General features: G+C 39.4%; 1 protein-coding gene and 3 long non-coding RNA genes across 20 annotated transcripts in view; 3 read left to right on the top strand and 1 right to left on the bottom strand.

The window, feature by feature from the left end:
• The window catches only part of LOC147835447 (uncharacterized), a 479,758-nt gene that overhangs the window by 107,433 nt on the left and 345,314 nt on the right, over window positions 1-27,011 (top strand). The window lies entirely within an intron of this gene.
• The window catches only part of LOC147842463 (uncharacterized), a 758,429-nt gene that overhangs the window by 528,442 nt on the left and 202,976 nt on the right, over window positions 1-27,011 (bottom strand). The window lies entirely within an intron of this gene.
• The window catches only part of zmp:0000000936, a 55,787-nt gene that overhangs the window by 8,445 nt on the left and 20,331 nt on the right, over window positions 1-27,011 (top strand). For all 17 annotated transcript variants that reach the window (XR_015499990.1, XR_015499987.1, XR_015499992.1 and 14 more), the window contains exons 2-5: window positions 11,756-11,839; window positions 12,924-13,176; window positions 23,842-24,022; window positions 26,208-26,373. Coding sequence is in view for 1 of the 17 variants with exons in the window: in XM_087268532.1 (XP_087124658.1) it covers window positions 11,758-11,839; window positions 12,924-13,176; window positions 23,842-24,022; window positions 26,208-26,373 (682 nt within the window). In the remaining 16 variants the exon portion in view is untranslated. The remainder of the gene's footprint in view (window positions 1-11,755; window positions 11,840-12,923; window positions 13,177-23,841; window positions 24,023-26,207; window positions 26,374-27,011) is intronic.
• LOC147842464 (uncharacterized) lies at window positions 15,345-21,188 on the top strand. The gene is made up of 2 exons (XR_015500081.1): window positions 15,345-18,771; window positions 20,204-21,188. It is a non-coding gene; the product is annotated as an uncharacterized LOC147842464 (long non-coding RNA).

Below are 27,011 nucleotides of genomic sequence, written 5' to 3'. Positions count from 1 at the left end.
CAAAAGTCTTGTGCAGAGCTGCAGTCTCAGCAGTGGAGGCTGGAAGCTGGCCTCAGTGAAGACTCGTCTGTTCCTGGAGCATCACTGTAATCAGTCTCATACTCTCCACTCCCCCATGACCAACAGCGCAGCAGCAGCAGCTCAGGATACGGCCTGGTCCCGGATATGGACACCTTGGGATCATCTCGTCGCTGGTCTTGGGTCCAATCAGTGACTCCGCATAATCTGAGGGCCTTGGGATGAGTATCCCCAGGTGGAAATGGAGAATAATGAAAATAATTAGCGTAGCTGCTGTTCATAGTGTATATAAGCAAGATGTAGAAACTTGTGTTGAAACCCGCTAAGTGATGCATTTAGTGTATGCTTTACTAAACAGTTATGAGTCCATTCAGCATGATTCCGCCTATCCCACCTTCTGTTATGTACAAGTGCATCAATGATGAAGACTGTTTGAGTTTTATTTTTTGTTCTACTATAAGCTTGGTTAGCCTACCTTTGACTGAACGGCTCTCGTGGTAGTGCCGAAATAAGGGACTGTCCTGGGAAAATTGGGACATCTGATCACCCTTATGGGTGACTAAAACAGGGCTATTCAGTATTCTGATTGGGCTACAGTCACTCTGAGCCGAACATTTTGATTTTCTGAACAGCAGTGAACCAAAAGGAATACTTCACATTATCAATGAGAGAAAGCACAACGTTTAGAGAAAGCATAGCGTTTCCGCGTCATAGTGCAAACTGGGGCTTCAACTCCACCTAGCCCTTACGTCAATCCGGCCCTGTTCATCATTGTATTTTAAACAAAATGGTGGGATGGTTTTCCCTGCACCAAAGAAGACAAATGCATATCCTTCTATGCACCGATCCATCTTGTACTTGTAACCTTTTATCATATTATACTTGTAGTCATGGTACACAAATGTCTTATAAATTAGATTTAACTGTTCCTAGAGTGTGATGTAGTGGGTTGCGCTGTCACCTCACTGCAAGAAGGTCGCTGGTTCGAGACTCGGCCGGGTCAGTGGGCATTTCCGTGTGGAGTTTGTATGTTCTCCCCGTATTGGCGATGGTTTCCTCCAGGTGCTCTGGTTTCCCCCATAGTCCAAACACTTGCGCTATAGGGGAATTGGGTAAGCTAAATTGTCTGTAGTGTATGTGTGTGAATAGGAGTGTATGGGTGTTTCCCAGTGATGGGTTGCAGCTGGAAGGGCATCCGCTGCGTAAAACATATGCTGGATAAGCTGGCGCTTCATTCCACTGATAGGAGAGATGCATATCTCAATGGGAAATTCCTGGTAAAATAAAGGATAAATAAAATAAATAATGCCATTCAAAAGCATAAAACCTTAGATCACAAAATACGGAAAACTGCTAATTTATGGATATGGTGTACAGTCAGTGGCGTAGCGCAAAATGCGGAGGCCCCCCTGCAGGGATCACCCAGGGGGCCCCCAGTTGAAGGGGGGGGGGGGGGGGGTTTGGGGGGAATCACTGATCGCACGGCCATTCCTGACAAAAAGCTTGTGTTTGTGTGTACAGAAATGTACTATTCACCCTCCCTGTTAAATTTGATCTAATCATGTCCTGAAACACAGCTCCTCTCCTGCTTTCACCTCTCATACTGACGGAGGGAGCGATTCGTTTGTGAATGAATCTCCGTTATGAACGACTCGTCTCGTACACTAGCCGACAACAACACAAGTTTCTGGCAGCGCAGCATCTTGTTGTCATATTTCTTTTGCATTGTTTGCTGATTTTATTCAACAAAACTAGCATAAGCCGAGTATTTAGTGCGAGTTGGAGCTACTTTGCCTTATGATTAATGCAGTAAGTGACTGTATTATCATCAATAACGTTACTTGTTTAGCACAAATTTCAGAACATACAAAAAGTTAAAAAATTTAATCTTACTTATGAAATGTTCTGCCTTTGTGCTTTGTTTTCTTTGTTTGCTCGCTACTACACTTGTCGACAGCGCTAAAGTCCTGCATCTTCACGTAATAATACTGTCTTGTCTAGTGCGGTTGAATGACATTTGTCCTGGGAACACTGTACCAATGTGGCGGCGCTATTGACGCATCAGGGTCCCTTTGCGATATCTAGTGTATATATCTATGTCACAAATTGAGGAGCGGGGAAAAGAGGCGGGGTGAAGCGACAACGCGGGGATTCCTTCACAAACTGAGGAGCGATCACAAACCTGAAAGCGGCGAGAGCTTCAAAGTAGCCAGAAGTCATTCATTTTTAACGAGAACCGGCGGCGAGAAACAGCGGCGCGTCATCATTGGCTATGACGCGGTTCAGCGGCAAGCAATCAGAATGAAGTAGTCCACCGCTTAAGAGGAGTTCAGAGAACACAGACCTGTGAACTTTGGTTCCGACTACAGTTGTTCCCAAGAGTTTGATTATTGCGGTTCCTGGATTTATTTTCAGTTATTGAAAATCGCGACGACGTGGGGCCCCCTAATCACGCGGGGCCCCCCCGCGGTGCGTGCCCTGCGGGCCCGTCCGCTACGCCACTGCGTACAGTGCTGTAAGTATTATATTAAAATGAACTATTATTAAAATGTGTGGTTGAGTTTTTCTAGGTCAGTAATGCTGATGACTGATGCTGCTTCATTTTTGGGGATTATTGTTCATTGGTTGACAAGCGGAGCCACCCAAACATTTGCAGAACTTGACAATCAGGTTCATTGCTCATCCTGAGCATGTATTTACTGGTTTGTTTGCTTTCATTAGTTAGTCTTTTCTGCTTTTAGAAGAAAACTGGATTTGCGAAGTGTTTGTGCGATTTGTGAAACAACCCAAAATCATGCAGCACGCTTTACCAACCATGAGTGTTTTTAGATTGAATTATTTTTAAATGACCTTTAATGGGAGTAGTATGCAGTAGTGTGCAAAAGCCTCTTACTGATTTCTTATTTTTTGCATGGGTGTCACACTTTAATGTTTCAGATCAAGTTAATTTAAATATTAGTCAGAAATAACACAAAAAAACTCATCATGCAGTTTTGAAATGGAGATTTGTTTTATTAAGGGAAAACAAAATACCAAACTACATGGCATTGCATGTGTGAAAAAGTGTTTGCCCCCTCTTAAAACATAGCTGAATTTCTCTAGCCATGCCCAGGCCTAATTACTGCCACATCTATTCACAATCAAGAAATCACTTAAACGGGACATACCTGACAAAGTGAAGTAGACCAAAAGATCCTCAAAAACTAGACATGATGCAGAGATCCAAAGAAATAAAAAAAGAGAGATAACAATTGAGCTCTACCAGTTTGGAAAAGGTTATAAAGCCAATTCTAAAGCTTTAGGACTGCTGCGAACCACAGTGAGAGCCATTATCTACAACTGGCAAAACATTGATGACCAAAATTACCCAAAAACACAGTAACGTCTCATTTTAGAGGTCACAAAAGTCCCACAACAACATCGCCAGAACTGCAGACATCCGCCGTCAACTTGCCTTGGTCAATGTGAGTGTTCATGACTCCCCCATAAACCCAGGCCTGATTACTGCCACATCCATTCGCAATCAAGAAATCACTTAAACGGGACCTACTTGACAAAGTGAAGTAGACCAAAAGATCCTCAAAAGCTAGTTTGTAAAAGGTTTTAAAGCCAATACTAAACATGGTTTCCTCTACATTCATTCTTCCATGGCAGGGCGCCACGCCAAAATTCATCCCGCCACGGCTACATTACAGCTTCTCATTCAAAACATTTTATTTTTTTAATACCGGGTAATAATCGCACCAAAACGTATTAAAAGGTAAGTGAATTATAACAGAGCAAACTTTTTTGTAACCGCAGTAGTGCTGTGCGTCATTTGACTGACTGACAGGTGCATGATGAGGCCAGCAAACACAACGTATAGCCAATTCACTTTACTTCAGGACGCATTAATGCCGCTCTGGGGGTCTATTAGAGACATTCATAAATATTCCTAGCAAATCTAATAAATGCCGAAGACATAAACGCACTAAATTGCACTTCAGCAGCGTTTATTTGAGAGCGCACAAGATCTGCACGCTCTTAAAGCTGCTTGTATTTGAGGGGCGTGCAAGAGGTTTTGTGCAAGAGCAGAGGAAATCGGCGCGCAAGCAAAGATCTGCATGCTGTAGGCTTTTACATAAATGCAATCTCGACTTCTAATACTGAGAGTGTATGAGGGTTTTCCAGTGATGGGTTGCATCTGGAAGGGCATCCGCTGCGTAAAAACATGTGCTGGATAAGTTGCTGGTTCATTCCCCTGTGGCGACCCCAGATTAATAAAGGGACTAAGCTAAAAAGAACATGAATGAATGGATGATTATTATTAATATAAAAGTTCATCATGTTAAACTATGAAACTATAACCTTTATTGGTACTTGAAATTAACTAAACATTAACTAAAATAAAAATTAAAAGCGTATAAATACACATTTTATGTTTTAAAATAGTAAACCCTCTAAAAAATGTACTAAAGTGCAAAAACTAAATTAAAATTTATAGAAAAGTGATCAACAGATTTTAAAAAAATAATAATAACAAGATTATAAAAATGAAAACATTCATTCATTCATTTTCCTTCGGCTTAGTCCCTTATTTATCAGCGACAATGACACCACCAACACACCACCACAGCGGAATGAACCACCAACTATTCCAGCATATGTTTTACACAGCGGATGCCCTTTTAGCTGCAACCTAGTACTGCGAAGACAGTCTTTCACACACATACACCACAGCCAATTAAGCTCATCCAATTCCCATATAGCGCATGTGTTTGGACTTTGGGGGAAACTGGTGCACCTGGAGGAAACCCACGCCAACATGGGGAGTACATGCAAACTCCACACAGAAATGCCAACTCGCCCAGGACACGAACCAGCTACCTTCTTGGCGTGAGGCCACAGCGTTAACCACTGAGCCACCCAAAATTAGAAAAAAAAATATATAAAAAATTATAAAGTTTTATTCAAAAGTACCAAATCTAAAGCAATAAAACTAAAACCATAATTGTTACTCGAAACAAAACAAATGTTCACAGAGATCAAATTAAAAGCATATGAATAAACATTTGATTTTTTCTAGCTTAAGGGAAGATACATCTCATTTTCATATAGTTTTACTATTAATGAAGTTTATACAAAATAAATTGACTGATTAAAAAAGAAAACACATAACGAAAAAGATTATTAAAACCTTATAACCTAATAACCAAATTATTATAACCTAATTATTATCTATTAATAACCTAATAAAAATAAAATGAAAGCAGAAAATATGAATAAAAACAGATTCAAACTATTGATAAAAACTCAAATCAGCATGACTAAAATAACACCAGGTTAGTACATAGTGTGCATCACTAAAACATGACATTAACACCAGTTTACTATCTATAAAACAAATATTTGATCAGTGCTCTGGACATCTGGAGGAGGTTATAAAGGTTACAAACAAATCAGGGTTCATTTTAATCCAGAGGGTAATTTAGGCCATGCACTCCTAGATGGTATTTAATTGCAGACGGTTCCCTTTTTTACCAGCTTACTTTCAATCCTCAAATCCCCATTTTTTATTTGTTCATGCTGAGCTTGCAGTTTAAGTTCCTCAGATCTGTATCTGTAGTCATGTTGACGGCTCTTTTAAAGAAGGAAAACTCTTGTGCAATAATCACAGATTTGTTCGTTGTTGAGCTTCCCAGGTGTTTTCTAGAAAATCGGGAAGTAAAAGTAGAAAGATCAGCTACATTTAAAAAAAAAAAACGATGGATTGTATTCACCCAGCGCTGGGTCAAATATAGAGAAACCAAACAGTTAGGTCAAAAATGTCATTTAAATTTAATGTAAACTTCATTTACCCCAAAATGGCATAATATTTTGGTCATTCAACTTTAATTTAATGTGTGACTTTAAATTAAAGTCATAATCATAAAGTCATAATATGTGACTAGCAATTTCTCTGAATAAATATATATATATATATACACACTACCTGACAAAGGTCTTGTTGATTATCCAAGTTTTAAGAACAGCAAATAATAACTTCTAGTTGATCATTTGGTATCAGAAGTGGCTCATATGAAAGGCAAAGGCCTTTAGATTACGCTTGATCATGTCTTGATTGTTAATGATTTCATTGGGACAGTAAGGTCTGACTTTGCTTAGACGAAAGTCTTGTCACTGAACACAAATAATGTCCAGTATAGAGTAGGGATGTAACGGTATCAGAATTTCACGGTACGGTAATACCTCGGTATGAATGTCACGGTACGGTATTTATTGAATCATTTACAGGAAAAAACAAAACTTATGAAAATACTCCAAAAAAGTGCCAAAAGTGTGAATGACATACAAATTAGCCATCTATCTGTAAGCTTTGAAACAGGAACTTCAATTTTAATAACAAAAAAATATTAAACCATGTAAAAAAATTAAGTTTCAATTTTCAAGTTTCAATCATCACATTCAACATTTAATCACTCACTCACTCACTTAGATAGAGATGGGTTTAAAGGAAAATTATCATATAAATATAATCTGGTAAAAGCTGGTATCTCTGGGTATTTACAATGTCCCCTGCAACAGAAAAAACCCTCTCATTTGGGACTGAGGTTTCTGGGACAGAGAGATATGACTTGGCCCAGGTTGACAGCAGTGGGTAACGTTGTGCATTGTCTTTCCCCCACTTGAGAGGACAAACCATGAATGAGATAGAGGTCTCATGTCTGCATCAATCTGAACAGTGTGCTGACAACACCGCTATTCAGTACGCGCGCGACAACACAGCTGATAAGAACTCGTGCGACAACACCGCTATTCAGTACGCGCGCGGCGACAACACCCGCTTTAGGGTTTTCCAGCTCTTTTTCATCCCCGCTTCTAGCAGCACACTCCATTTCCGCATTACTGGATCTGTAGCGACAACAGATCGCAAGGGATGATGGCCACGCATGGGCTGATGGGAATTGTAGTTTCCGCTACCTCCCGTTCGCTTCATTCGCCTGAGCAAATTTTCTCAGAAGACCTATAGTTTTACCAAGTCATGCGACTACGGTAATATCGAAAAAAATTAATATTGCGGTATGACGGTATTTACAATACCGTTACATCCCTAGTATAGAATATAAAGTCCTGCTGCAGTGGAGACAGAATGAATATTGTGTCTGACTCCATCATGAGCTTGGAGGACTGCATCCATACATCTCTGACATGACTCACATCACTGATTAATAAAGTCTTCTGGAATGGCAAAGAAAGCGTTCCTGTAGGACTCCCAGAGTTCATCAAGACTCTTTGGGTTCATCTTCAACGCCTCCTCCATCTTACCCCAGACATGCTCAATAATGTTTATGTCTGGTGACTGGACTGACCAATCCTGGAGCACCTTGACCTGCTTTGCTTTCAGGAGCTTTGATGTGGAGGCTGAAGTATGAGGAGCGCTATCCTGCTGGAGAATTGTCCCTCTTCTATGGTTTGCAATGTAATGGGCAGCACAAATGTCTTGATACCTCAGGCTGTTGATGTTGCAGATCTCTTGCAACACCCCCGTACTGAATGTAAGCCCAATTCATAATTTTTCCTTCACCAAACTTGACTGATTTCTGTGAGAATCTTGGGTCGATGCGGGTCCCAGTAGGTCTTCTGCAGTATTTGTGATGATTGGGATGAAGTTCAAGATCAGAAAAATCCACCTTCTGCTACTTTTCCAAATGATCATCTAGAAGTCAAGTTATTATTTGTTGCTCTTACAACTGGGATTGACGACAAGCATTTTTCCAGGTGTATTTATATCCATAATATTTGTTTTATGTAATAAAATGTACTGTAAAACAAGTGTACATTTCATTTCAACATCTCTGCATCTCTGCTTCATGTTTGCCAACTTTTATAGACAATATATAGTGCATTTTATAAACCTAGCGAGCAAATATCATATAAACATTTAGTTTTTTCCCAGATTTGACCTTTGAGTTTCTTTCAAATGCTGATCATTTCCAGTAAACACGAGGTTCAAAGTTCATCAAGCATGACTAACAGCATCATAAAAGCTGAAGAGGACATAAAAAGTGTTCTGATATTGTTTATGTATTTTGTACCGGGTGATTGAAAACCTCAGTATGAATATACACAGTTTTATTGCATGTCTGGAGATAAGAATTATAAAAATCCATGTTCAGTGTGTTTATCAAATTTAATTTACAAATGTGATTTTATATACATAGAAATCATATTAAATGCAAGTGAAGAGTCAGATGTTTTACAATAATTGTGAAAATAAAATGTCAAAATATGGAGGAAAATAATGGTCCATCAATAATTCATAGAAAAATTAGGCAACATGAATGTATAAATATATGCATAAATATATATAAAATAGTTGGAGATCATACAAAAAAGTATGTTAAATATTAATAGAGCATTTCAAATAGAAATACCTTATATTTCTTTGCATTTCATAAATATAAAATATAATTTTGTATTCTGTTTAGTTACAGTAAAATGTATAAATAGGAGTAAAAAAAGGTTCCTTTTTTATTTATGCAAAAATTAAACAACAATCGTGTTATCTTAAATATTTATTAATGATTCAAAAAATTGTTATATACATTTTTAATGCATTATCATAGACCATTTTAGGCTCAATCACTGTTCTATTTTTGTACCCCTACACTTTCCCCTTGAAAAGTTACCCCTAAGAATTGGGACAGCACTACAGCACCTGCACACGTCATCATATGTCATCGCGATCTCTTGCTTTATATGAGATCAAATCAAATCACTTTTATGGTCACATCATCAGCAGCACGTGTGCTATGATGAGTGAAAGGCTTAGGTGCTGGCTCCAAACAGTACAAAATACAGACAGTGCAAATAACAAAGACAGTGCAAAATACAGACAGTGCAAATACAACGACAATGTAAAATTGATAACGATATGTGCAATGAATTATTGTTTCAAGTATGGATTGGTTAAAGTGCAGTGCATGCTACATATTGATGGTGTGCAGTGAGGGGTATGGAAGAGTCTGTGTGAGGTGTGTAAAGTGTTCATCAGCCTGATAGTCTGAGGGAAGAAGCTTTCCTTCAGCCGGCTGGTGCGTGATCGGAATCGTCTGCTTGAGGATAGCAGAGAGAAAAGTCTATAGCTTGGGTGGCTGGAGTCACTGATAATTCTCTTGGCTTTACTCATGCACCGCCTGGGGTGCGTTCTTCGTACGTGGATTACTCAGTTAGCTGGATTTGGACGTTGACGATTTGACACGATCCAGGATCGTTTCGTTCTTCAAAGCTGATCCGAGAGTTGTTGTCATAGCAACAGTTCTGCTAGGTCAAACCTGATCGGGAGCAGGTTCAATTCATATAAACAGGATTAGATCGGCTCAGTTCAAGCAAAGATAATACTGAAAGTATGTTCTGAATTCTGATTTTTTTTTTACAGTAGTAGTTATATACACATTTTTTAACTATATATATAAAGTTATAGTCATTAATAAAATAAATAAAGTTATACATATTAATAAAACTTATGCAATCTGCACCCTCAAAATGAAAGTACAAAGACTGCCACCTGGTGGTGCAAAGAGAAAACTTATTGAAATGAACTTTTTAGATCGCTTTAGTACAAATTGTGTATAATAAACATGCACAATATGTGACTTTTTTTAAAGCAATAATACATTTATGCAGTCATAAACATGTTTTGACAGTTAATATGACGGTGATTTGATGCTTCACAAAAGTTGCAGACGCCTTTACCAATATGAAAATGCTTTTGTAAACAACCAGTTATTCTTTACACCGATTAAAAAAAACGGCTACTATAATAAAGAAAATCTTCTCTAAATATGGAACTAAATACACTGATTTGCATTGAAATACATGATGAATACACTTGACACATGAAAGTGTAAAGCCTGCAGCTCACAACAAATGTGGAAGGTTATTGCGTGTCATATTTCACAAGCCGTTTACTGCTAATTTGATGTAATTTTGCTCACATGGATAATTGAATATAAATCAGATGATGTCATTACGCTGCTGTGCCGTCAGCCAATTGTTGCTTTGCTGATCATGATTTCGAGGATGGATAGATCTGTCCTTCACAACACACGCATCGATCTCAGATCAGTTCATCCAGACATTCTAATCTGATTCGCGAACTTGTTTGAAGAACCAAATAAGCGAGAGATCAGTTATCAAGATTAAAAGATCCGGGATCTGTCAAATCATCTTAGATAATTTAAGCGAGGTACGAAGAACAGACCCCTGGTGTAGATGTCCTGGAGGGAGGGAAGCTCACCTCCTTTTAAGCGTCCCACAGTTCGCACAATCAAGCCTTTGCGATTGCTGCTGGTGCTATTTCTATACCAGGTCGTGATACAGCCATACAGGATGCTCTCCACAGTGCAGGTGTAGAACGAGCGGAGGATTTGGGGGCTCATTCAAAACCTCCTGAGACGCCTGAGCTCAGATGATGGCGACTGCTGTAGTGATTCCGGCTGCTTTATTTTTTGGTTTTTATCTTCAGGAAATCACTGAAGGCATATATTATGTCATCATAACAATCTATTGTGGCTATAAGATAATAACTATACTGCGCATTTACACAGTGGCCATATTCATCAACGTAAACACACCAAAACAATATTAACGTTATAGCAGACACTGTAAAAGCTCATTACTAGCCATTAGACTTTTCGTACAGGGTATTCCAGTATCATCGAGTGTCAGAATGTTGTGGGACTGCTGTACAAGAGTTATTATTATGGATTATAGATTTTAATTTAGCGTTGTTTTTTTAAGCATGACGGTAAAACACTAACGTGGTTATGAATATATTATAACATGTGCTTGTTTGTTGTAAAAAATTTGTCATAATGACAAAAAATACTAATTTATGCATCTCCTGACATTCGGGTTCAGCAATACTGCTGCTGTAGATGGTGTATTCTGAGAATTTTTTCGTACCCCTTGGTTTCGAGTGTGGTCCTGAAAATCTCAGTTTCATGGGGTACCTGGCCCTTCCCCTTAACCCTACGCCTTCAAGCTAAAGAGAATTGGGACACCAAGGGTAAGGGGTAGAATTGGGCCTTAATCTACAGTTGAAGTCAGAGTTATTAGCCCCTCTTTGATTTTTCTCTTTCAAATATTTCCTAAATGATGTTGAACGGATTCAGGATTTTTTCACAGTATTCCCTATGATATTTTTTCTTCTGGAGAAAGTCTTATTTGTTTTATTTCGACTAGAATAAAAGCTGTTTTTAATTTTTAAAACCCATTTTAAGGTCAAAATTATTAGCCCTCTTAAGCAATATTTGTTTTGGATTGTCTACAGAACAAACCATCAATATACAATAACCTAGTTACCCTAACTTGCCTAATTAAGTTAAGCCTTTAAATGTCACTTTAAGCTGTTCAGACGTGTCCTGAAGACTATCTAGTCAAATATTATTTGCTGTGATCATGGCAAAGATAAAATAAATCAGTTATTAGAGATGAGTTATTAAAACTATTATGATTAGAAATGTGTCAAAGAAATGTCAAAAATCAACAGGAGGGCTAATAATCCTGACTTCAACTGTATATCCAATATGTTGTCCATGGTATTTTCTCTTCATTTCATAAATTAAATTTGCCATCACCTTTCTAATTCAGTAATGTAGTCATTTTCGGTTTGACACACACACACACACAAACACACACACACACTTTCTTTTCTTAAGTAACAGTATTAACTCTCTCTGTCTGTCTTTTTCAGATATGGGTCGATTGGTCCTCATTTTCCTGCTGGCTTTACTTCGGGTAGCTGAATGTGCTGTAATATCAAACAAGGATCCTTTAGGTAAACGTATGTCTGTTTTATCTGCATGTGTTTATTACCTGATTTATGAAGCGAGTCATGCATTGATGCTTGTAAATGAATCTCAGCTTGTTGAGGAAGTGTAATTTGTTGTACCTCAGTGTGCAAGCAAATGTGTGCATATATATATATATGTAAATATATATATATATATATATATATATATATATATATATATATATATATATATATATATATATATATATATATATATGTGTAAATATATATATATATATGTATGTATATATATATATATATATATATATATATATATATATATATATATATATATATATATATATGTATATATATATATACATATATATATATATATATATATATATATATATATATATATGTGTGTGTGTGTGTGTGTGTATATATATATATATATATATATGTATATATATATATATATATATATATATATATATATGTATGTATGTATGTATATTTATATATATGTATGTATGTGTATATATATATATATATATATATATATATATATATATATATATATATATATATATATATGTGTGTGTGTGTATATATATAATAAAAATGGTAAGTGACATTCTAAGTCGATCTCTCTCTTTTGTATGTTGTAGTGCTGTATTTATACTATAGTAATCTGCTAGTGTTTGCTTTGCTTTAGCTTTTTTGGGAATAAATATTGGGATTGCAACAGAGAAATACTGGGAAATCTCTAGATTATAATCTTAAAATGTGAGCAAAATGAGCTGTTTTGTAATCACCAGCTTTAAAGTGACATTGGTGAATTAGCAACGGTTTCTGCTGTTGTGACTAAATGCAAACGCCGCACGCCGCACACACACATACACAGGAGCATGCAGTTTAGTTTGCGCTTTTAAAACCAACAAATGGAAAGGGGGCGGTAAATAATGGAATAATCGTTTATCTCGATTATTGGTTTTTTATAATCGTTTTTATAATCGTCGGATTTTCGATTAATTGCACAGCCCTAGTTCTCACAGTCTTTTTTATGGTCTTCCATTGCTTTGCTTTATTTAATATTTATCATCCTCATGCATGTTCTTCTAAACAGAATCCTGCCAGGACTTTGGATTAGCATTCGAGCGTGTTTTCGCTCTTCCCGGTGAAGCGTCTGTTCTGGAGTGTCCACTGTCGATCGACTATCTCTTCGATCCTGAAGAAACATCATATAATGTGAGCTGGTACAATGTGAAGACCGGCTCAGAGATCACAGCAGTGGAGCACAGCGTCATCCTGAAGGAAAACTCACTGTGGTTCTTCAACGTCAGCAAACAACATCAGGGAAAATACAGATGTGTTGTGCGGTAAGAACACACTCTTCACTATCATAGTCGTCATTATAGAGTGGAGGAACTATGACGTCAATTTGTATGCAAATACCCGGAAGCGAGTTAGCATTTTAGCACTTCCGGTTCCCTCGTCCCAAAGTCAATGGGTTTTTTGTATGGGGTTTCAGTAAAATCGCTTAAATAAGGTTTGTGTATAACACAAACTCAAGATACTTTCACGTTTTGTTCTACGACATAAAACACATCAGTTACATCCAGTGGCGTAGCACAAAATGCGGAGGCCTCACTCTCCCTGTTAAATTTGATCTAATCATGTGCTGAAATACACCTCCTCTCCTGCTTTCACTTCTCATACTGACGGAGGGAGCGATTTGTTTGTGAATGAATCTCCGTTATGAACGACTCGTTCGCTAGCCGACAATAATACAAGTTTCTGGCAGCGCAGCATCTGGTTGTCATATTTCTTTTGCATTGTTTGCTGATTTATTCAACAAACCTAGTATAAACCGAGTGTTTAGTGCGAGTTGGTGCTACTTTGCCTTATGGTGAATGCAGTAAGTGACTATAGCTATTATTATCAATAACGTGACCTGTTTAGCACAAATTTCAGAACATACAAAAACGTAAAAAACTTAATCCTATGAAATGTTCTGCCTTTGTGCTTTGTTTTCTTTGTTTGCTCGTTACTACGCTCTTAGACAGCGCTTAAGTCCAGCATCTTCAAGTAATAACACTGTCTTGACCAGTGCGGTTGAATGACATTTGTCCTGGGAGCACTGTACCAATGTGGCGGCGCTATAGACGCATGCTCAGGGTCCCTATGCGATATCTAGTGTATATATCTGTCACAAATTGAGGAGCGGGGAAAGGAGGCGGGGTGGCGCGACAACGCGGGGAATCCTTCACAAACTGAGGAGCGATCACAAACGAAAGCGGCGAGAGCGTCAAAGTAGCCAGAAGTCATTCATTTTTTAACGAGAACCGGCGGCGAGAAACAGCGGTGCGTCTTCATTGGCTATGACGCGGTTCTGTGGCAAGCAATCAGAATGAAGTAGTCCACCGCTTGAGTGGAGTTCAGAGAACACAGACCTGTGAACTTTGGTTCCGACCACAGTTGTTCCCAAGAGTTTGATTATTGCGGTTCCTGGATTTTCAATTATTGAAAATCGCGACGACGTGGGGCCCCCTAATCACGCGGGGCCCCCCCGCAGTGCGTGCCCTGCGGGCCCGTCCGCTACGCCACTGGTTACAGCACACTTTTGAATTTTTAAATCGGTTACGCTTCTTTAAAAAGACGGTTGCTATCAAGTTGCTAAATGAGACTACAGGCGGTGTCGGGGACGGTCTGGAGCGCAGCTCGCTTGTGTTTTGCATTTGGATTTGTCAGTTATTTTAGTATTTTCATGAATAGTATTTTATAGTTTGTTGTGTTTTTCTAATTGGGAGTTCAGATTGTGTGTAGATAATTCCTTCACTTGTAAAGGCTGTCGAGACAGATTCTTTTGTTGATCGTTTATTTTAACTGAACGATATTATGAAGATACTGCTCACCAGTGCAGCCTGTCTCTGTCCTGCTCTCAGTAATGCAAACGTGTGAATAATTGTGTAAAAATACAGACATGTTAACTGTCATTTTAACGTGATCAAGAGATTTTTCATCTTTTTTTCTTCATCTGAACACATTTGACTCTGTCATAACTGCAATATTTACACTCCTCCATAAACGTATAGCAGATGTGACTGTATGGACTGCTTTTCACTGTACTTCGTGACAAAAAAGGAAAATTGAATATTGCTCTCGATCCATTATAGAACTTGCAGGCAATTTGATAGACTTGCCCCTCACGCCTCATTTCTGTCATCTGTTAAGGTAAGCAGGCTGTGTGCACACGAGCAATACACTTATTTAAACGTGTCCTTTGATAATACTATGTAGGCAGATTCATACTGTAAGAGGCTAAATTATCATATGCATTTGTTTATATAACAAAACATGCTTTTTGACTCAAGAAGGTCCATACTGACTACAAAGGCAGAAACGGATAAGATCAGGACCTGTTGTGTGGACTTTGGGGGTTTTATGGTGTGGGCACATGTTGATTGGTCAGTTTGAATGTCTTGAATGGCTTTAGTCACATGGTCAAGAAAGATACAAGATAGGTGGTAAATTCGAGCTCTGGCTCTTTTCCTGCGCTCTCTTTTCCTACTCTGCTTCTCTCCTGCTCCTTTCCTCTCCTCATCTGGAGTCTATCTTCTCTGACTCTACTGCAATCAGGCTTCTGGGCCTGCTCTCTTTGTCTCTCTCTCCCTCCCCCTGTGTCTCTCCTTCTACCTCTGGTAACTTTAATTTTACATTTAAGCTGGATACAATTTATACAATATGTTTTATCATTTCATATTTTATCATTTTATACAGTATTTTGTTATTAATTCAGTTGTAACCATAGAGATTTATTGTCATTAAATCACCTCATTTTCAAGTATTTGTGAATTACTTTTGATTTAACATTAACATTTAATTGTTCCATATTGCAATACAATACAATCACATAATATCAACGCTCTCCCACATTTATAGCTATTAATGCTGCCCTTATTTCTGTTTTTGGTATGAGATTGCAGAAGAATGGTTTGACTAGAAATGTACAGTTTTTTACCATCATGCTGATCACTTTATAGTCACTCGGCAGAACTACAGTTCGAACCGCTGTGGTATAAAGACCGTTCTTACAATACACACAGTTTTAAAACTTTTAGATCAACCGTAAAGCAAAACAGATGTATTTCCCATGTAAAAACGATCCAAAAGGCACATAGGTCTATGCGTTTTTGCATATTTATTTGTTTATCACATATAGCGTGGATTATAATATAATAAACAGAGAGATTTACTCTTTGTCATGGACATTATTTCTAAAAAAATAAGCTTGAAAAGTCATCTGTAGCAGGGTGGGGCTGACGTCACTGACGACCGCCCTGAGGGCTCTGTAGTCCGTTTATAGCCTAATGTTAGCTTTTCAATTCTTGCGTTCGTATTTAAGATCCAAAAGTGCTCAGAGTTGTATTTTGGTATGAGGATTATCCGGCTGGACAAAACGTGTAAGTGTAATGAACAGTGTTTGAACACAGAGCTTATTATTCGCAATCTTCGAAAACCCTATGGGAAATCCTATAGGGATTTTCACGAGGGAACCAGTTTAATGCTAGCAGCCGATTAGCCTACAAAGTGACGTCATAGTTCCTCCTCTCTATAGTGCAGGGCTGTTGAATGCTTGATTCTAATTGGCTGATGAACATTTTAAAGTGAGGCAATTAAATGCACAGCTAAAGTCAGGGTTCGTAGGGTCCTGGAAAACACAGTCTATTTCATTTATTCATTCATTCCCAAAGGCTCTCAAAGCATGCGTCCGTGACCGAAATGTGACCTCCGGTAGACAGTAACATTAACAGACTCCAAAATGAGACTCAGATTTAGAGCTCCACATGAGGTGGTTATTAATTAGCAAATAAATAAATATTATGAACGTAAACAATAGGTGAGCAGGTTACATTGCAACCCTGTGTCCTACAAGATGTCAGAGGATAAAGGACACCCAAGTGCAAGGGAGAAGTTCAAGAGGATTTATTTAACAGAAGTGAATCAAAAACTCTGCCCTGAAAACGCAGTAGGAGAAAGTCACTCAAAAATATAATAGAGAACACAGGCAGTCAGTGATCAGCCCTCCTCTGGGCGATGATGGACTGGTCAAACGAAAAGACCCTCTGGGTTAAATAATCAAAAATGTAGGAACAGACCTCAGGAAGCCGAGATGGTGGAGAGACTCGAGCGTGGACTGTGGGCAGAGCAGAGGTGAGCCAGTGCACAGATGATCGAACAACAAGTGGGTAGAGACCAAACAGTAGAGATGGCTGACGTGAAACTGACGTTTCGACACAGTGTCGGGATCCCGAATCGCAAGTGTTTCGAAACACTGCACCGAAGCATGATCCGAAGCACCCAAGTCACGTGACTAAAGTGTTTCGAAACACCTGGTCACGTGACTAAAGCGATTCAAAGCGTTTCGAGACCTGGGGCCTCATGTACAAAGACTTGCGTGGAAATCTTACTAAAACATTGCGTACGCACAAAGCTGTAAATGTGCGTACGCAGAAAAAAATTCAGATGTATGAAACACTGCGTACGCCGAATCTCACGCATATTCTTTTGTACATCCGAATGCACGTGAAACTGAGCGCAACATGCACGAGCACAAAACCCCTCCCTGCCTCCTCCCCCGTATGAATATGCTAATGACTATACTTTGGCAAAACCCATCGAAAAAGCAACGGCAAAAGCAAGCAAGAAGAGAAACTTTGAACAGAATGTGAATTGGAGGTGCTGCTTTTGGAGGCAGACCAGAGAAAAGCGGTGTTATTTGCAAGTTTGTTCTCTGCAATTAACAACAAAAGAAAAAAATAGAGTGGGAGAGTTTAGCTGATGCGGTCAACACAGTTGGGTCTGAACATCGCACTGATTTAATTAGTAATGAAATAGTGTGGTTTATAGGTGTAAAATGTTGAAGCACCTTTAACAGTCTCAGTGGCGCAGCTCGTAAGACGCATGTCAACATGTTTTGACACGTTCGAGCATGAACTCGGTTAGAATCCAGCGTCTGATGAACTCTTTCTTCTTTTTTTCCCCGCTACATATCAGATTTTGCCTACTGTTTATCACGAGAAAGACAAGTAGGAATCATTAATAAGTCTGTGCATCATATTTTATTTGCACATCTATTGAATGGAAATGTTTCTGATTCACGCATGCAAATTCATCTTCAGATAGTGTCTTTATAGCAATGTGCATGCAGTAGATCGCTCAGATTACATTGGGAAAACAGGCGACCGCTGCAAATTGTGCTTTAATGTTTAGCTGGTCAACTGTATGGTATGGAAACCTTATATACCTGCTAGATGAACCCGTCTCATACAGCTGCCATTGCAAGGCTCAGACACTTTGTAGAGAGCAATTTAACACAACTGCCTCTAGGAGTCGCCAATGGAAAGGAAGACACGCACAAAAAATGCCATAAATTCTGAGCGTGAAACCTGGCGTACGCAAATTTTTTGTGCGTACGTAGCGTTGATACATGAGGCCCCTGGCGAATCGTCATTTGGCTGCCAAGGTCAAACAAAATCCTGTTTCATATGGCCTAGTGGACTGTGCGTGTGCACGCTGATGCTGTGCTTCAAATGACATTTTGGGTTCGAATCCCGATTTGTACAGATGTATTTTAATCATGTTTCTGTTTTGTGTAGACTAAATAGGATACAGCTGCAGTTACGCCATCAATATAGCATCAGTTTTGTAACACTGTAAAACTATAATTAATAATTTTACAGTACTGTGATAGTTGGGTTTAGGGTTTGGGTAATAAAATACAATAAATGGGAAATTTAATGAACAATATAAATAATTCTTGATAACTTCAGGCCACAGTTTCTGATCTAGTAACAACCCTGTTTTAAGACCAAAACAACATATATTTATTCACAAAATTGTTTATTCGGATATTAGACGAATGTTGAAACAAAACGATACAAGAGCAAAGCATTACCAACTGATATTAAAGAGCCCATATTATACATGAAATAGGGTCATATCTTGGTTGTAAGGGTCTCCAACAACAGTTTAATATGCATGCAAGGTCAAAAAACACTTTCATGGTCTTATAATCTGCATTTATTTTTACCTAATTATCCCAGCGACTCCTGTATGAATCGTCCAGTGATTCATTTGTTCCCAAACCCCTCCTTAGCGCAAAGCTAATCTGCGCTGATTGGACCGATGACAGTCTGTTGCGATTGGTCGACTGCCTTCAGTCAGAGAGTGAAATGCCAAACAGCTAATCAGCAATATAAAAGTAATCACAGTTTGTTCATACACGCTCGATAGTGTAGGCGTGGATTTTAGCTGCAAGTGGGTCAATGTAAATACAGACTATGGACTTGAAAATTCAGACGACTAACTATTTTATTGAGCAAAAACTCCAAAAACAGTTGAGGAGATCTCCTAGCTTCTCACTCTGCTCTTTTCACAGACACACACACACACATATTGCACACACACACACATATTGCACACACACACACACGCACTTAACTCTGCTCCGGACGACAACGCGCGCGCACACACACACACACACACACACACACGCACACACACACACACACACACACACACACACACAAACACACACACCTCCGGACGACAGCGCGCGCACACGCACACACAGACACACACACTACTCCTCGTCAACGGAGCTCCGTTAACAAAGCAGCACGAGTCGCGTTTTTAACGTGACTTTGCACGCGATAAGAGAATATAGCCAGTTAACCTGATACAGTACACGCGGTTACAAGTAACAAATCACAACTAAATACATTTGCAAGCTCGAGTCAACGAGGCAACAACTTTAATCGCACATACTTACACTTGAGAAATGGAGGAAGAAAAATCCATCCTGACGTCCATCAGTAAGTTACTCTTTACTGATCCTTCCTTTAACAAACGCAGATGAAGTATTCTTTGTAGCATGTAGCTTCCAGAAGTTTCCAGTAGTTTCCAACTGCTTGGCTATAATGCTGATGTTTCATCTTTGGGTAGAGACTCAATATATCCATCTGCAGTGTGACTTCAATCGACCGGCATGTTTGTGTGTGTGTGTGTGTGTGTGTGTGTGTGTGTGTGTGTGTGTGTGTGTGTGTGTGTGTCTGGGTTTCTGCGTCAGAGAGCGGGGCCTCAGGTTTGAAATCTCCCGGGTTTGCGCGTGCACGTGAATAACTTGGTTTCGTTCGTACGTCATGGCGAAACACCTAATAAATCGGTATCAAGGTGACTCGTTTGAAGCACTATGAGTCGACTCTTTTATAGATGAATCAACAGTTTTAAACACTGTACACTAACAGATTTAAGCCTTAGCTGGATACTTCACTTCACTTAGAGCTGTGTTACACACTACATGGAGGGGAGTTTTCAAAAACCCATAATATGGGCTCTTTAAAGCATTTCAAAACCACAGTATCAGCCTGGAGTTGAACCCACTATCTCCGCATGGTAGTCAAATACCTTAACCACTTCACTATATTACTTGAAAGTTTATGCATACAAAGTGGGGTTTAATGCCTCAATTTGCTCAACTGTTCTTCGCTGAAGCTGTTTCAGTGCAATTCATTAAAAAAATGATCACTAGGTGTCACTGTAGAGTGGGGCTTCGAAACGTTTCAAAGCTTCGACACATTTGCTTAGACTGTTTCAGTGTTTCACGAAGCCTCGCTTTGCCCACCACTACCCATAGATATATACACTAGATGTTGCCTGGCCTATTGTTGTCTATTGGACGGAATGTGTCAATAGCGCCGCCATCTTGCTACAGGGTAGCGCTCCTTTGAAATGAATGCGGGACCAAGGTACAGTGGAGGACTGTGGCCATCCAAAGCCAGAGATATACACATATACACGTATATCTATGATCGGGAGTTTTTTCTGGATGTTAGTATGTAATTTTTTTTTCTAATTACGAAAATTATAATTTTACATCACTTTTCTACATTGATGGATCAGTGACCGCACGGGCATTCCTGACAAAAAGCTTGTGTTTGTGTGTACAGAAATGTACTATTCACCCTCCCTGTTAAATTTGATCTAATCATGTCCTGAAACACAGCTCCTCTCCTGCTTTCACCTCTCATACTGACGGAGGGAGCGATTCGTTTGTGAATGAATCCCCCGAACGACTCTTTCACTAACGTTAGCCGACAATAATACACGTTTCTGGCAGCGCAGCATCTCGTTGTCATATTTCTTTTGCATTGTTTGCTGATTTTATTCAACAAAACTAGCATAAGCCGAGTGTTTAGTGCGAGTTGGAGCTGCTTTGCCGTATGGTGAATGCAGTAAGTGACTGTATTATCATCAATAACGTTACCTGATTAGCACAAAAGTTCAGAACATACAAAAACAGAAAAAAACTTAATATTACCTATGAAAAGTTCTGCCTTTGTGCTTTGATTTCTTGGTTTGCTCGTTACTACACCCGTAGACAGCTCTAAAGTCCCGCATCTTCATGTAACGTCAACGTCTTGACTAGTGCGGTTGAATGACATTTGTCCTGGGAGCACTGTACCAATGTGGCGCATGCTTAGGGTCCCTATGCAATATCTAGTGTATATATCTATGACTACTACCAAACAGGACTGGGGGAGATGAAATACAAGAGGTATAATCTTCTGATCAGGGAGGACAGGTGACACGCGTAACTCTCAGACACAAAAACAATTATCAAGCACAGAACGAGGGAGAAGGGGAGACTAAATAGCCTAATAATCAGGGAGAACAGGTGAAAGTAATAGGGACGGGGAAACAAGGGAATTGATAACAGGTGAAACTGCATACAAATAACTAGACACAAGAGGGGGACAGAGAAAACACAAAAAAACCAGACACAAGACTCTACATGATGAGATTTGTTGTGATAAGCTGTTTACACCAGACAAAATATAAATACAGCCATTTAGAAGCACAGAAATTGTGCATGCACTACACTCCAGCGAAATGCTAAGGTTTATAATCTAATTAATACATATTAAACCTCTTCAACATGATTAAATGCAGATGTTGAATCACTGATATGTGTTGAGTCACAGCTCTGAAGTTCAATTTCAGATGGTTTATTTTATTTTCCAGATCTGAGGTGAACTATCTGCTGCTGCTTTCAGTAGTATGGCAATAAGTGTCATGTGGCCTTGACTTGAAAATTCAGACGACTAACTATTTTATTGAGCAAAAACTCCAAAAACAGTTGAGGAGATCTCCTAGCTTCTCACTCTGCTCTTTTCACAGACACACACACACACATATTGCACACACACACACATATTGCACACACACACGCACTTAACCCTGCTCCGGACGACAACGCACGCGCACGCACACACACGCACACACACACACACACACACACACAAACACACACACCTCCGGACGACAGCACGCGCACACGCACACACAGACACACACACTACTCCTCGTCAACGGAGCTCCGTTAATATAATATGGGCTCTTTAAATTTTCAAGTGGCATTCAAACGCACATTATCAGCATTTAACCCTGAATAAAGCACATGAGCTGTACCTGAGCTGATCAGTCTCAGTTTTCTGTTGTTCAGCTACAAGAACTAGAAGCCTATTTCTTTGCTTTTTTTCCCTTTGAGATGTTTTCGTGAGATTCAGTCAAGCTCCAGCGCTTTGTTGACTGAAGAAATAAATGAATGGAAAGATCAGGGAGGCTTAATGTGTGGATTTTCCAGGATGGTAAGATGAGTAAATCAGTTTGGTGTTGAACAGGTGTTAAAGATCCTGACCTTTAGACAATTTCCTGCCAAACAACACACACGCGCACACACACACACACATACTTACCGTCACATATACAGATGCTGAAAACACACAAAGTAGGGCTGCACGATATATCTCAAAATTATCATTATCGTAATAATAGTATAGGCAATGTAGTATATACACTCACGGCCTCTTTATTAGGTACACCCTACAAGTACCCCCTTTTTCCTTCAGAACTGCCTTAATCTTTCGTAGCATAGATTGAACAAGCTACTGGAAATATTCCTTCGAGATTTTGCTCCATATTGGCATGTCTGCATGCCTAAATGCATTGAGTTGCTGCCATGTGATTGGCTGAATGGAAATTTGTGTTAACGAGCAGTTGGAGAGGTGTACCTAATAAAGTGGCCGGTGACTGTATGCACTATTATATGTATCGTAGACCTGTAATAAACAGCATTCATTTTATATGCATTGTTTGTTTATCTAAATTTACCCAATCAGGTAAAGTGGTTAGCACTGTTACCTCATAGCAAGAAGGTCGCTGGTTCGAGTCCCGGTTGGGTCAGTTGGCGTTTCTGTGTGGAGTTTGCATGTTCTCCCCATGTTGGCGTGGGTTTCCTCCACAATCCAAACACATGCACTAAAGGTAAATTGGATAAACTAAATTGGCCGTAGTGTATGAGAGTGTGTGTGAATGTGAGAGTGTATGGATGTTTCCCAGTACTGGGTTGCAGCTGGAAGGGCATCTGCTGTGTAAAACATATTCTGCAATAGTTTGCGGCTCATTTCACTGTGGCGACCCCTGATGAATAAAGGCACTAAGCCAAAGGAAAATGAATGAGATACATTGATTTTTATTTTGAACCGTCACCAGAGGGCAGCATAAGTCCTTGTTCTATATGTTGCTTATGTGATTTACAGCAAATGAATGAATGACTTTTTATTGACTGTGATGCCATTGAAGGGTGGGGTCTGTCATTTTTAATGTTTTGATTGGCTCATTAGTTTTTTAGAGGGCGTAGTTTAATAAAAAAAATTCCTATATTACCCCAACTTTACCCTAATTAAGCCTTTAAATGTTGCTTTAAGCTGAATACTATCTTGAAGAACATCTAGTCAAATATTATTTGCTGTCATCATGGCAAAGGTATAAGAAATCAGTTATTAGAAATGAGTTATTAAAACTATTATGTGCAGAAATGTGTTGAAATAAATCTTCTCTCCGATAAACAGAAATTAGGGAATAAATATACAGCATGGCTATTAAATCTGACTTCAACTGGATCTTTATTATGTCCTCAGGACCTCCAGCAAATGCTTCAAACAGGTGACGATGCTGATAGTGAGCGAGATGACCTCAGAAACCTGCGAGAGACCGCAGAGAAGTATCCAGAATATCAAAGCTCATGTGAATGATCTCCTGGCGTGTCCTCTGAGGAGATATCTGAAGACTGTGGATAGGCCAGTCATACAGTGGTACAAGGTACAACACGCACTGTTCATCTCCAGACTGAAGCTTTCTCATACTGTAGAGGCCTTTAAAGTCTTGTGATATCAAAATTATGTTATTGAGATGTCAGTATCTGTATGTTAGTTATCAGGATGTACAGTGCATCTGGAAAGTATTGATAGTGCTTCACTTCTTCCACATTTTTTTATGTTACAGCCTTATTCCAAAATTGATTAAATTGATTTATTTCCTCAACATTCTACACACAATCCTCCATAATGACTATGTGAAAAGAGGTTTTGAAATTGTTGCAAATTTATTAAAAATAAAAAGCTGAAAAATCACATGTACATCAGTGTTTACAGCCTTTGGCGTGAAGCTGTAGATTGAGCTCGGGCACATTCTCTTTCCACTGATCATTCTTGAGATGTTTCAGCAGCTTCACTGGAGTTCACCTGTGGTCAATTCAGCTGATTGGTCATGATCTAAAAAGTCATACACCTGTCTATATAAGCTCCCAGGGTTGACGGTGCATGTCAAAGCACCAAATAAGCATGAAGACAAAGGAATTGTCTGAAGACTTCCGAGACAGGATTGTCTGGAGGCACAAGGCTGGGGAAGGTTACAGAAAAATGTCTGCTGCTCTGAAAGTTTCAATGAGCACAGCGGCCTTCATCATCCGTAAGTGGTAGATGTTTGAACCAGGACTCTTCCTAGAGCTGGCCGGCCATCTAAGCTGAGTGATCGGGGGAGAAAGGTCTTAGTCAAGGAGGTGATCAATAACCCGATGGTCACTCTGTCTGAGCTCCAGCGTTCTTCTGTGGAGAGAGGAGAAACTTAGAGAAGGACAACCATCTGTGCAGCATACCACCAATCAGGCCTGTATGGTGGAGTGGTCAGACGGAAGACACTCCCCGCCTGGAGTTTGCCAAAAGGCATCTGAAGGACTTTCAGACCATCAGAAACTAAATTCTCTGCTCTGATGAGACTCAAATTGAACTCTTCGGAGTGAACGCCAGGCGTTACGTTTGGAGAAAAGCAGGCAGCGCTCATCACTAGGCTAATAGCATCCCTACAGTGAAGCATGGTGGTGTTGGCATCATGCTGTGGGGATGTTTTTCAGCAGCAGGAACTGGAAGACTAGTCAGGATAGAGGGAAAGATGAATGCAGCAATGTACAGAGACATCCTGAATGAAGACCTGCTTCACAGTGCTCTTGACATCAGACTGGGGCGACGGTTCATCTTCCAGCAGGGCAATGACCCAAAGCACACCGCCAAAATATCAATGGAGTGGCTTCACAACACCTCGGTGAATGTCCTTGAGTGGCCCAGCCAGAGCCCAGACCTAAATCCTATTGAAGATCTCTGGAGAGATCTGAAAATGGCTGTACACAGTCGATTTCCATCCAACCTGATAGAGCTTGAGAGGTACTGCAAAGAGGAATGGGCAAAAATTCCCAAAGACAGGTGTGCCAAGCTTGTGGCATCATATTTAAAAAGACTTGAGGCTGTAATCGCTGCCAAAGGTGCATCAACAAAGTATCGAGCAAAGCCTGTGAATACTGATGTACATGTGATTCTTCAGCTTTTTTGTTTTAATAAATTTGCAACAATTTCAAAAACTCTTCACATTGGCATTATGGGGGATTGTGTGTAGAATGTTGAGGAAATAAATGAATTCAATCCATTTTGGAAAAAGGCTGCAACATAAAAACATGTGGAAAAAGTCCAGCACTATGAATACTTTCCAGATCCCTTATTTGCACAAGACGGCACCAGTGAGTTTTCGAGACGCAAGTGTGTGTGCGCGTTTAGTTCCGGTTGTATAGAACTATGAACGAAGAGATGAAGATTTCGGCGACAGGAGAGAACATCCTCACTGCATTGCTCCATACCTCAGTGCACTAATTTGATTTAAATTTCCCCAGTTGATGCTAAATTTTGTGCTCAGTGATTACTGTTTGTTTTGTTTTTTGTTTAGCTTTTTGCCTAAATTATTAAATAATTTTAAGCTTTTACATCGTAATTTTAGCTTATTTTAAAACGTTGCAGCGCTTTAAATAACTTTAATCATATTGATAATTATCCAGACCTTTCGGCAAATCCACTATTATATACTGTATATTTCACAGAAGAAGGAAATTACATGTTTAAATTAGTGAGAAACTATTGCTATATTTCAATTATTTTTTTCTATCCTTTTTCTTGATTCCCAGAACTGTGAGCTCATTCAAGAAGATGAGAAGTTTTCTATTAATAGAGAATTTCTTTACATACGCAAAGTACACGAAGACGACGCTGGATTTTACAGCTGCAAAATGAGCTTCACTTTAGCTGGAGTCGCTGGAGAAATGGCTGAAACCATCGAGTGTGAAGTGCAGGGTGAGCCTTTCATATCACATTATCTGTGGCTTGATATTAACATCTGACATAACATAAACCATACAGGTTTATTATAAAGAATTAAAATAAAAAATGTTTTTTAAAAATACACACACACACTCAGTCACCAGCCACATTAGTAGGTACACCTGTCCAACTGCTCGTTAATGCAAATTTCTAATCAGCCAATCACATGGCAGCAACTCAATTTATTTAGACATGTAGACACGGTCAAGACGATCTGCTGCAGTTCAAAGCGAGCATCAGAATGGAGAAGAAAGGGGATTTAAGTGACTTTGAACGTGGCATGGTTGCTGGTGCCAGACGGGCTGGTCTGAGTATTTCAGAAACTGCTGATCTACTGGGATTTTCACGCACAACCATCTCTAGGCTTTACAGTGAATGGTCTGAAATAGAGAACGGCAGTGAGCGGCAGTTCTGTGGGCGCAAATGCCTTGTTGATGCCAGAGGTCAGAGGAGAATGGCCAGACTGGTTTCAGCTGATAGAAAGGCAACAGTAACTCAAATAAGCACTCGCTACAACCGAGGTCTGCAAAAGCCTTGAAGCGAATGGGCTACAGCAGCAGAAGACCACACCGGGTGCCGCTCCTGTCAGTTAAGAACAGGAAACTGAGGCT

Source organism: Danio rerio, chromosome 9 (genome assembly GCF_052040795.2).
Source record: "Danio rerio strain M-AB ecotype USA chromosome 9, GRCz13ab, whole genome shotgun sequence".
In the NCBI taxonomy this organism is placed as follows: Eukaryota; Metazoa; Chordata; class Actinopteri; order Cypriniformes; family Danionidae; genus Danio; species Danio rerio.
The sequence above is the reverse complement of the archived record's forward strand: the minus strand, read 5'-3'. Positions and strand labels throughout refer to the sequence as shown.